At 35.5% G+C, this 12695-nt stretch overlaps 1 protein-coding gene across 1 annotated transcript in view; it reads left to right on the forward strand.

Annotated features, from left to right (window-relative positions):
* Nucleotides 1-12695, forward strand: part of Cfap47 (cilia and flagella associated protein 47) — a 261790-nt gene that overhangs the window by 85628 nt on the left and 163467 nt on the right. The window contains exons 27-29 of the mRNA XM_027432785.2: nt 62-162; nt 9552-9695; nt 10781-11009. Of these exons, the coding sequence (XP_027288586.1) occupies nt 62-162; nt 9552-9695; nt 10781-11009 (474 nt within the window). The remainder of the gene's footprint in view (nt 1-61; nt 163-9551; nt 9696-10780; nt 11010-12695) is intronic.

The following is a 12695-nucleotide window of genomic DNA, read 5'->3' on the forward strand; positions in this document are numbered from 1 at the left end:
TTTTATTGCCTTTACTACATGTGAAGTTATTATTTTATTGATAAAAATATTTTCATTTTAGGTTTTCACTCCCAGTTACAGCAACAGCAGAAAATTGCCTTCTTACTATTTATCTATATTTGGCAGTTCATCTGGACAAGCAAAAAGTTATTTTAAAGGATGGTAAGTTGTTTATGACTTATTCCATTCTCTCCCAGGTTCAGGTTCTTGTTAACTAAATCTAACATCTATAAATATACTGAATTAAAAATTAAAAACAAGCCATGTTGTATAATGCTCGGACAGTTGCCTATCTTGTACAAAGTACTACTGTGATATCCAGCAGCTGAAAAAAGTAATTCAACACATGTTCATTAAAAATTTTTTGTTGCTCAGATTTATGCTTTTTATTGACAATGGAATTTAACAATATCTTTTATTGCATCAACTTAACAGTGTATCTGAAGATGCATAAATAGAAGATTTATCTTCACACAAGTAAGATGAAATATTGCACATGGATGTTTGTAATGACTTTATACAAATTATGAGGGTACTTGTTTCAGCCTTGCCAAATGATAATGTTAAATAGGATTGTTTGCGTAGAGAGCAATATTGAAAATACATAGTAGTTTGACAGGAGGGAAGAAGTCTTGCTGTGCAGTGTCAAGTCCATAAATTTTGGTTCTAAGTTAGCCTTTTTCCTCCTATTTTAATCAGTTATGTTATCTACTTGCATTTTTAAATGATAGTCAAACTTGTAAAATTCACTGGGTCCTTTACTATCTATTCAGAGAGTAGAACCTTTGTTACTTCTTAGAAAAAACAAAGAAAAATCAAAGAGCTGTGACAAACAGACCATCACACTGATGTTCCAAATATTAATCATGTATCAGGTTGTATAATTTCTTCTTTTATTCTAGTCACATGACCAAAAGCCAGTATTCTCTTCTGGATTAAGTTTTTCCTTACTTTCCACTACCCAGGGTCTATAATTTACCATAGAAACTTTGGTACACTTTCCAGTAAATTTCTGCCACCCATTTATCTGCTGTAGGTAAATTTCCAGGAAGATGTCAGGAAGGAAAAAAGATTATATTTTCTCAGGAAAATTCCAAAGAAAACATGTTCTTTCTGAACTTACCAGTCAAACAAAATGCTTAGTTTTCCACTGATAGGTGGAAAATTCATGGAGAACAATGAATGATAAGTACTTTTCCTCCTGCTAAGAAAAAAAATTCAGAAATAAGCAGGAAGCAATATTTTACCAATGAACACAGCGAAGACTGTTGACTCTGCACCATTTCTCTCTGTCTACAAACTTTCTTAGGTTTCCACATACCACATACTCCTCTGGGTCTGCTTTATTCACTCTAAATGATCCCTCAAACTTATTTAATTAAATCACTCCTCTCTGTCTATACTTTTTAATTCTGTGTGTAAATCAGGTCCATTTTCTAATAATTCACATGTTACATCTTCAAACTGTAGAGATTCTGAAATAGAGTATCCAAGTATCTTGATTGTAATTTTCTTTGGATTTTCTAAGGCACAACATATATTACAGAACTAAAATAAAATTCACCCTCTGAAAGATTCACATTCTTCTAGATACCCCATGTAGGTAGATGTATCTAAGTTCCTTCTGATGTACAATCCAGAAACCTGAGGACCACCTTTAATTACATTTTCTCTCTCACACTGCCCATTCAGGCTGTCCATTTATATTATTTTACCACCAAATGTCCTTCAAATCCTTTTACTTCTTTCTCAGCTGCTACTGTATACACTCATGATCCTGTTTTCATGACGTCAAGGCAAGATTGTAATCTATTCTCTGCCTCTTGCAATACCCCTCCCATTCAGAAATCATGCTTCATATTCTGCTCAAAGTGCTATTTATAAATTGAGATTTCCTCTTTAATTTCCATACATACTAACTTCCTATAATGGTGCTAGAGACATAGCTTAGTAATTAAGAGCATGTGCTGTTCTTCCAGGGGACCCAAGTTCTGTTTCTGCACCTATATTTGTGACCCAAACTTCCTATATCTATGGCTCCAATAATTCCAATGTTGTTTTCTGCCCGCCGCAGGCATCTGTACACAGATTCACAGCCCCCCGCCACCCCCAAAATACACACAAAGAAATACTTCTAAAGGTTAAGTGAGTGGTATATACTTATAATCCCAGGAATAGGATGCTGAGGCAATAAGGTTGAAAATTCAAGGCTATCTCCATGGTTGCTAAAGATTCAGGGCTAATGAATTCAAACCCCTCTCTGTGGATCTGTAGGCTGTTAGTGATTGGTGGAGGAGGTATATGTGCTCCTGTAACCAACTCTAATTAAATCCAGTGGGCAAAATAAACAAACAGAAACAAACACCATGAAAGAAGAAAGGGGCCTAGCTTTTTGTTTGAACTTAATGTACCACCTGTTCAAGTGCTTGCTATATTGCAGAGCCTCTTAAAGGAACAGATCCCTTTCTCTTTTTTTCTCAGCTTTATCAAGCTTTATGTCAAAAATCGCCCCCCACATTGTAATGCCAAATGTATCAGGCTTTTTCTGACCTCAAGCCCCCAAAATCATGACCTGGAGACTTATTATTAGTTATGAATGTTCAGCCTTATCTTACACTTGTGCCACTAGCTCTTATAACATGATTTAACCTGTTTCTCTTCATCTTTTCTTCTTTTGCCTCAGGGCTATTTACCTTTCTTTCTTTCTCTATGTCCTACTTTTCCTCTTTCTTCTGTGTCCAGGTGTCAGGCAGCTGCCTGGCTGGCTGGCCCTAGGCTTCTCCCTTTCTTTCTCTCTTCTTGTTTATTCCTGAGCCTAGATTCCTCCTCCTACTTATTCTCTCTGCTACCAGCCTACCTATCCCTCTACTGCCTAACTATTGGCTGTTTAGCTTTTTATTAGATCAATCAGGTGCCTTAGGCGGGTAAGGTAAAACAGAAATGTATCATAATATAATTAAACAAATGAAACAAACAAAAGCAAAGCACCTTTACAATTAAACATTCAGCATAAACAAATAAATATAACACATCTTTACATAGTCTTTTTCCACTTAGGCTGATTCAAGAAACCTCTCTTAAAGGAACTGAGTCTCTGCTTGTGTCTAGAAAAACAGAGACCACCTGAGAAAATGCTGCTAACACGAAGTCGTGCTTGTGTCTGTTCTTTTGCTGTTAAAATCCTTTTTTAAGCTTTTGTGAAGTTTACATGGAAGTTCCTAACACTACCGCCAGCTGCCCAGGCTCTGCAGCTGGTTGACTAGTCGTGGGAAGGTGGCTCCAAGTGCCAGGTGGCTTGTGGCAGCAGGTTCCCTGCTTCCCCTGGGAACCTAGGAGTGTGGGGTCATCCCACTCACTGACACCATTCTGTAACAATAAGTCTTTCTGCCAAGCTGCCCATGTCCTGCTGCCAAGTGAGTGCCTGCCAAGGTCCCAAGTAATATACAGAGACTTATATTAGGTACAAATGCTAAAACATTCAGCATAAACAAATGTCACACATCCTTACATTGTTTAACAAATGCAGCATAAAGAAATTTAACATACCTTTACATATAGTAATATTCCACAACATAAAGAAATAAATATGACACATCTTTACATAATTAAAATAATATTCTACAACACTTAATTCTCATTCTTGGACCTTTAACCCTGTATGTTTAAGTAATAATAAGCTTCTATGAGTTCTACTCTCTGTATTTTTTGATAATCTTTTGAAGTTTAGAAAATTGTTTCCATTAGACACTATATAGCTGTATACAAAGGCAAAGCCCTGCTTTTATGTGCATGGGATTTCCATTCATCAACTCTACCGTCATGGCTGTGACATTCCCCTGTAATACTCCATACTTCACATCTGCATTCTTTTGTATACTTATGTATACAGACATTCGAGAATGGAACTAATTTTTCTTTTTAATCTTCTGTTCAGAATCTCTCATAGTATATGATAGATTTTAGAAAATTATTTATTCTTTACTACCTATATTATATACGGGTCATTTGAATGATAAAACTCAAAAAGCATCATTATCTGCGTGTAACCATTTCAAATGTGTTACATATCAAGTAGGATATTCTTTTTATCATTTTTTATTAAAAAACCTTTTTTCGTTTTACAAACCAATCCCAGTTCCTACTCCCTTCCCTCCCCCTGCTCTCACCACCATCCCCATTCACTCCTCAGTGAGGGTAAAGCTTCTGATCCATCTCTTTGATGCAGGACCAACGACCTCCCCCCTATATCTAGGCTGAGCTAGGTGTCCCTTCAAAGAGAATGGGCTCCAAACAGTCAGTTCAAGCAGTAGGGATAAGTACTGGTCCCACTGCTAGTGACCCCACAGGCTCCCCAAGTTACACAACTGTCACCCATATTCAGAGGGCTTGGTTTGGGCCTATGTAGGTCGTCCCCCGCAAACTCCACCCTGCTGGAGTCAGTGAACTCCTACTAACTTGGGTCAAATGTTTCTGTGGGTATCCCCAAAATTGTCTTGACCCCTTTCCTCATATTATCACTTTTCCCACATTTCAGCTGTTCTCTGGGAACTTTGCCCAGTGCTTGGTTGTGGTTCTCTGCATCTACTTCCATCAGTTGCTGATGAAGGTTCTATGATGCCAATTCAGATAGTCATCAATCTGATTCCAGGGGAAGTCCAGTTCAGGCACCCTCTCCACTGATGCTTAGGGTCTTAGCTGGAGTCATTCTTGTGGATTCCTGGGAATTTCCAGGTTTGTCACTAGCCCCATAATGACTCCCTCAATCAAGATATCTCTTTCCTTGCTCTCCCTGTCTGTCCTTCAGCATCTCTATTATCCCTTTCCCCCATGTTCTCCTCCACCCTCTGCATGTTGACATCCAGTTATGCCAACATTTGTTGAAGATGATTTCTTTTTAGCATTGTAGGATTTTGACTTTGTTGTCAAATATTGGGTGTTCATAGATATGTGGGTTAATATCAGGGTCTTCGATTTGATTCCATTGCTCCGTTTTTATGCTAATACCAAGCTGTTTTCATTATTGTAGCTCTATAATAGAGTTTTGAAGTCTGGGATGGTGATGCCTTCAGAAATTCCTTTCTTGCACAGGGTTGTTTTAGCTATCCTGGGTTTTTTGTTTTTCCACATGAAGTTGTGTATTGTTCTTTTGAGGTCTGTGAAGAATTGTGTTGGGATTTTGATGGGGATTGCACTGAATCTGTAGATTGCTTTTGGGATGATTGACATTTTTGATATGTTTATCCTCGCTATCCAAGAGCATAGGAGATCTTTCCATTTTCTGATATATTCAGTTTCTTTCTTCAAAGCCTTAATGTTCTTGTCATAAGGTCTTTTACTTCTTTGCTTAGCATTACTCCAAGATAATTACTCCAAAATATTTTATGTTATCTGTGGCTATAGTAAAAGGTGATGTTTCTCTGATTTCTTTCTCAGGCCTTTTATCATTTGTGTATAGGCGGGATACTGATTTTTTTTTGATATTGTATCCTGCCACTTTACTGAAGGTGTTTATCAGCTGTAGAAGTTCCCTGGCAGGATATATATATATATATATATATATATATATATATATATATAATCATATCATCTGTAATTAGTGAAAATTTGACTTCTTTTCCAATTTGTATCCCCTTGATTTCGTTTTGTTGTCCTATTGCTCTAGATAGAACTCTGAGTGCTGTATTGAATAGATATGGAGAGAGGGGAAAGCCTTGTCTTGTTCCTGATTTTAATAGAATTGCTTTGAGTTTTTCTCTATTGATTTGTTTTTGTCTGTCAGCTTGCTATATATTGCTTTTATTGTGTTTAGATATGTTCCTTGTATCCCTGATCTCTCCAAGACCTTTATCATTAAGTGTGCTGGATTTTTGTCAAACATCTAATTTTCAACATCTAATGAGATGATCGTATTTTTTTTTCTTTATGTTTATTTATATGGTGGATTACATTGACAGATTTTCCTATGTTGAACCATTCCTGCATCTCTGGGATGAAACCTACTTAATCATGATGGGTGAATTTTTAATGAGTTCTTGAATTTGGTTAGCCAGTATTATATTGAGTATTTTTGCATCAATGATCATGAGGGAGATTGATCTGTAATTTTCTTTTTTAGATGAGACTTTGTATGGTTTGGGTATCAGGGAACTGTAGCGTTGTTAGGCAATGTTCCTTCTCTTTCTATTTTGTGGAACAAGTTGAGGAATGTAGGTATTAGCTCTTCTTTGAAGTTGTGGTCCAATTCTTTGCTAAAATTATCTGTCCTTGGGTTTTTTTTTTTGTTTGGAAGACTTGTAATGGCTGCTTCTATTTCCTTAGAGATTATAATCTATTTAAATTATTTATCTGGTCTTGATTTAATTTTGGTATGTGGTACCTTTCCAGAAAATTATTCATTTCTTTTAGATTTTCCAATATTGTGGATATAGGTTTTCAAAGTATGACCTAAAGATTCTCTGGATTTCCTCAGTGTCTGTTGTTATGTCCCCCTTTTCATTTCTGATTTTGTTAATCTGGATATTCTCTCTCTGCCTTTTTGTTAGTTTGGATGTGGGTTTGACTATTTTGTTGATTCTCTCGAAGCACAAGCTTTTTGTTTCATTGATTCTTTGTTTCGAATTTGTTGAATTCAGTCCTCAATTTGTTTCCTGGCATCTACTCCTACTGGGTGAGTCTGTTTTTGTTCTCTAGCTTTCAGGTGTGCTCTTAAATCCCTAGTGTGAGATTTCTCCAGTTTCTTTATGCAGACAGTTAGTCCTGTGAACTTTCCTCTTAGCACTGCTTTCATAGTGTCCCACAAGTTTGGGTATGTTGTGCTTCCATTTTCATCGAATTCTAGGAAGTATTTAATTTCTTTTTTATATATTCCTTGACCCAGGAGTGATTCAATTGAACATTGTTCAATTTCCATGAGTTTGTAGACTTTGGGTAGTTAATGTTGTTGTTGAATTCTAATTTCAAGCCATGGTGATCCAATAAGATACAGGAGCTTACTCCAATTTTTTGGTATCTTCTTCCTCTATCACCATTATTCTTAGGTTTGGTCTTTTCATGTTATCCCACATTTCTTGAATGTTTTGTTGGACTTAACATTTTCTTTGATTTATGAATCTGTTTACTCTATCATATGTTCAACTCCCGAGGTTCTCTCTTCAATCTCTTGTATTCTGTTCATTATGTTTGCACCTGTAGTTCCTGGTCATTTATCCAGATTTTATATTTCCAGAATTCCCTTAGTTTCTAGTTTCTGTTTTCTTTATTACCTCTATTTCAATTTTCAAGTCTTGAACTGTTTGGAATGTTTGCTTCACCTGTTTGTTTTTTCTTGGTTTTCTTGGCTTACTTTAAGAGATTTATTGATTTCTTCTAGTTTTTTTGTTTGTCTTTTCCTCTATTTCTTTAAAGGATTTTTTTATTTCCTCTTTACAGTCTCTATCATATTCATAAAGTTATGTTTAAGGTCCTTTTCTTCTGCTTCTTCTGAGTTAGGTTGCTCAGGTCTTCCTGTTGTGGGAACACTACATTCTGGTATTGCAGTATTGTTCTTTAGGTTGTTGAATGGATTCTTTCATTGGTGCCTACCAATCTCTTCCTCCAATTGTTGCAGGCTCTTGGTTCAATCCTTGCAGTAGGTGTCCATGTATTAGGGATCCTTTCTTGTTGCTATTGCTGTCTGTGTGTCAGTTAGGCACTCTTGGGCAGCTCTTTACAGTTGCTGCCTGTGCCTAGGGGAGCTACTGAGGTCTCTGGGGGCATAATGGGGCTTGTAGATTACAGGTTCCAATGGGGGGATGCTGGAGCAGGCTACCTGCAGGTGGCTTGACCATTGACCTGTATTGTGGCTGAGGCAGGAGGGAGAATCTTCCTGGATCCCTGTTGTCCTATGTTGTGGAGATCCTGCAGCTTTGGATCTTCAAGCCTGACCCCTTCACATACAGATTATAGATGGGGTAGATGTTGTGGCTGGCCAAGTTATAACCCTGGATTTGGGTTGGTCCACCAAATGGGAAATGGGGACAACTCTCCCATGCTTACAACTTCAGGGTTTGCTCACCTACACCTGCACTAACAGCATTGGCTCTCCCACTCTTATGATCACAGGGCCAGCACTGTGACCTGCTTCGGGCATTGATATGATGTGGGGGGGATCATTCCCCTGCTCATGCTGTCACAAGACAGATGAAATATGGGAGAGCTCTCCCATGCTCACAATTTGTAGGCTAGCTCACCCACACCTGAGCTAACAGGGTTGGCTCTGTTATGCTGCCTTGCATGAGGTCAGGGACGTCTTTGCCATTCTTATGACCAGAGGGCCAGCTCACCCACCTGGCCCAGGCATTGATGGCCAGTGGGAAGACAAAATCGACTTTAAAGAAATTTATAGGGTAGTCAAATTGGCATGAGATTGTTGCAGAGAGAGGCACAGACAGATAGATACAGATGGGTGGATAGATAGATAATGAGAGAAAGGCATACACACACACACACACACACACAGAGAGAGAGAGAGAGAGAGAGAGAGAGAGAGAGAGAGAGAGAGAGAGAGAGAGAGAGAGAGAGATAGCAACTGAGACCCTAAGAGTCCCCTGAGACCTACTAGGTACAATTTCTATGACAAATTATTAATAATTTTGCTCTAAAAATATTAAGAAGAAAGCCTAGAATATAAAAGCTTCTTGATATTTGATAGTGCTTTTAAAATAATCCACACAAACAGTGACCTCAGGACCTGTGGTTGTGGCTTCATTTTTTTTTTTTAGATAAAATTCTTTTCAGAGACTTTGTATAAGATAACTAGAATCCAGGGACTCAAGATTAGTACTGCTAAACATATGAGTTCAAATTTTTACCTGTACAGGTTTAATATATATATATATATATATATATATGTGTGTGTGTGTGTGTGTGTGTGTGTGTGTGTGTGTGTGTGTGTGTGTGTAAAAAGTTGAAAACTCTAAAGTATACACTAGTTGTAACTCAAATAGGGACTAAAATCTTTACCAGTTTATCAACAAGAAGTGATTTTATTTTTGATGATCAATAAGGAAAATGTATTTTGTGTTTGTTTTATTTGAGTTACAAATAAGATTGAATTACATGACGATCCCAGTTCCCTTCTCCCTCTCTTCCTCCCCTACCACCCCCCCAACTAAAACCCTACCTATCACATACCCTTTCTTCTAATCTACACCTAACTCAACCTTTCTGCTCCCTCATGACCTCTGGGAAAATGTATTTTTGATAGTGACCCTTTTATGTGTTTTATGTAATAATTCCAATTATTTGGTATAATAGCATTTCAAATCTTTTACACATTTTTGTGCTAAAGTTATTGTTCATTCTCCATTTTAACTTTGGCTTATCCAATAATTCCATTCATTTTACAAAACCATACCAGCGTATGCTACTTTGTCAACACATGCAATAACATAATTGATATTTAAGTTTTTCTTTTACTATTTCATATAAATTATGAAATATAGTTTGAAAATGTGGTATTAAATTTCACAAATATTTCTGTTCCTAACTATTTTCTAATTTGTCTTTTGTAGATAAAGAAGGAAATACTAAAAAGCCTAGAGGCAGTTTTTTGATTCCTACGGTTCCACATAGGGATTCCAAACATTTTGCAAAAAAGGGATCCATTGTTCCTAAAGTTAATGATGCTGAAGTTACATATGGGAACCTATTTGTTGGTATGTGGAAAATGTATAATTCACTTCTCAAGTCTAGTCCATGTTAATAATTTTCTCAATATCAAAACAGATATTTCAAGCAATAAATTCATTAAAAATCTGATGAATTTATCATAGTCTTAGTGGTTCATCTGCTCTGCGTAAATTTTTCAATGATTAGCAATAGAAATTCTCTGCCTTTACAATATTCTTAATACCTCAGTTGTATTATGTATGCCAAAACTTGTGCCTCCTGGTTCCATTCATTAAGTACCTGGGTACAAAACTTAAGAGTAGGTTTTTTTTCTTTATTTAACTAAAATGTTAAATATACTGTTGATCACTTGTAAATTTTTTATAACATTATAAGTGCTCTCTGTATATAGGTTGTGATCTGCAGAGTTAAGGGCTTTATTACCTTTTTAAAAGCTGGATTCCAAGGTAACCTATTTTAGAAAGTGGTAAGCATAGGTAAACATGGGACTTTAATTGTATATTAAATTAACTTTAGATATTCCTTTTTCTAAATATCATTCATGTGCTAATATTAACTTTTATCAATTGGGCAAATATACCTTCAATCATGTACATCTTATGCATTTGTGTAATTGCATATGTAAATATTTTTGAAAAAATACAACATGCTAATTTATACTGGTTAAAATTGTCATAATACAAATTATTTTCTTATTTTTAAGTACATTGCTTAGAGAAAAAGACATTTTGTTTCTGTAATGTTTTCAGCTGAAGTCTAATTCTCTATAGTAAGCAATGGTAAAGAAATGTTAATCATCTTTTTTTCTAAACAAAATAAACAGTATATTTTGAGGAATATTTGTGGATAAATTCCTGACAAGTATAAAACACCACTCTTTATTGAATAAATACACTTTAAACTGTTTCTGAGTATTTGAAAATGACATTATTATTATTATTATTATTATTATTATTATTATTATCTTTAAAATATAGTAGATGCATACAAATTTATTGGAGAGTATAGAATACTTTGTTCAAAGGGTTTTTATTTGCCTATTATAAGTAGTGCTAACTAGAAGAATACTCTGTGGTCAAATAATAATTTATATAACAATTGTGGACTTTAGGGATGGAAATTGGACATGATCATGTGGACTCAGATGAAAGTATTTCAGATAGAGCCAATCCTGGATCTCTCGAAAATGAAGAGAAGAATCAACAATTCTTTGCACCTGCAGAAGGATCAAAGGCTTATGACTATTTTCAGAAGGTTGTTAATGCAGCTCAGACCTGGTTCAGTCTCTTTGGGTGGCCTGAAGGGCCCCATTCTCTTTCTATTCCTGAGACAATAAGAAGGTGACTATACATATTTTGTAAATTCTTTATTTTGCCTTTTTCTACAGTATAGTGTGCTGATTTGGATTATTTTACACGAAACAAACTTAATTAATTTACTTTAAACTGATGAATCTTTAATAGAATATCGAGACTAAAAAGATGCAAATTTAAACTCTGTGATTCATGTGTACTTCCACATATTTTGTTTTGACTTACCTTGTTAGTGAAAATGAATTCTATAAATTATTGAGTTTCAATTTTGATCTTTCCAGGATTATACTCTACTTATTCTTGCTAAATTCCTCATGTTCTTTTGTGCCCACCCCACTGGCCTCCTTCATCTTTTGAAATAATTCCCCTTCTACTTTCATGTCTTTTTATAATTTAGATTATGTTTATGATAGGAAATATGATATTATTTTTCTAAATTTGCTTTATTTCCTTTCATGTGATGATATCCTGTTGCCTCAGTTTCTTTTAAGCAACATGATTTCATCCCTCTTTATGTTTGAATGTGTGTGTGTGTGTGTGTGTGTGTGTGTGTGTGTGTGTGTTAACTTTTTCTTCACAATATATCTGTAGATGAATTTAGGATGATTGCATAACTTGGTGATAGCCATAATGTCTAATTTCATTCCTTTGCATGTATATGCAGGAATCTTTTAAATCTGTATCTCAGTACCCTCTCTTATGAAATAAATTCATTGGTTTGACTTTTTATTTGTACCCCATAGGACTCATATACTGTTGTCATAATTGTTTCTTTATTGCTTTCAGAACATAATGATTCCTCAACTTTAGCTTCAGTCCTTGATATTCCATCTTCTTTCTGTTGGTGATTCTTTTCACTGAATTTTTTTTTATTGATTTCCTGGGTTTTTCATTTCTGTGGTTTCCAGTTGTTTCTTCAGATAGTCTCATCCAAGTTCTTTTTTTGTGAGGCAGGATATTGCTATGTATATGTAGCTCTGGAACTCCTCATGTAAACTAAGTTGGCCTTAAACTATGGTAATTCTCCTGCCTTTCTATAGCAAGTACTACAGTTACAGGTGTGCTCATTATGCCGTTCTACATCCAAGGCCTGTTATTCATTTCTTTTAATCATCTTTTCTTTTAGTTTTCTTTGAAGTTAATCATCATTTTTAGTGGGCTATTACAAGCATTGGAAGTTTTGGAAGTGTGGTTTTCCTTTTGCTTTTTGGATTTCTTATGTTTTAATGTTGGGATTTGCAGCTGTTTTATTTTATTGATCTTTTTCAATTGTGAGGTTTTTCTTTAGATATCAGTCTACATGGAGATGTCAAACAGTTGTAAGGGCAACCATTTCATACAAAACCAGATAGAGAAATCTGTTAAAGATGACTGCTTCTCCAATAATCATATAAAATAAATTGGCAAGCAATGTGTAGTATGGTCTGATATAAAATTTAGGAAATTTAAAAGAATTTGTAATACCAAAATACAGGTTTGGTAATAAAGGGAAAAATCTAAACACAACCCAGTCAAGGTTAAATTAAAGAAGAGAAAGGGAAAAGGTGTGAGGGAATGGAAGAGCAAACAACAGTAGATTTTAAAATGTCTGATCTTTGAAGAGTTTGGGAGGAGGGATGAATATGATCATGTGTTGTATGGACATTTCAAAGAACTGATAAAAATGTGTTATGATAAATCTTTCTGCTACCCGCTTGGGTTCTGCCTCCCACA

This window comes from Cricetulus griseus, chromosome X, assembly GCF_003668045.3.
Source record: "Cricetulus griseus strain 17A/GY chromosome X, alternate assembly CriGri-PICRH-1.0, whole genome shotgun sequence".
Taxonomy (NCBI): domain Eukaryota; kingdom Metazoa; phylum Chordata; class Mammalia; order Rodentia; family Cricetidae; genus Cricetulus; species Cricetulus griseus.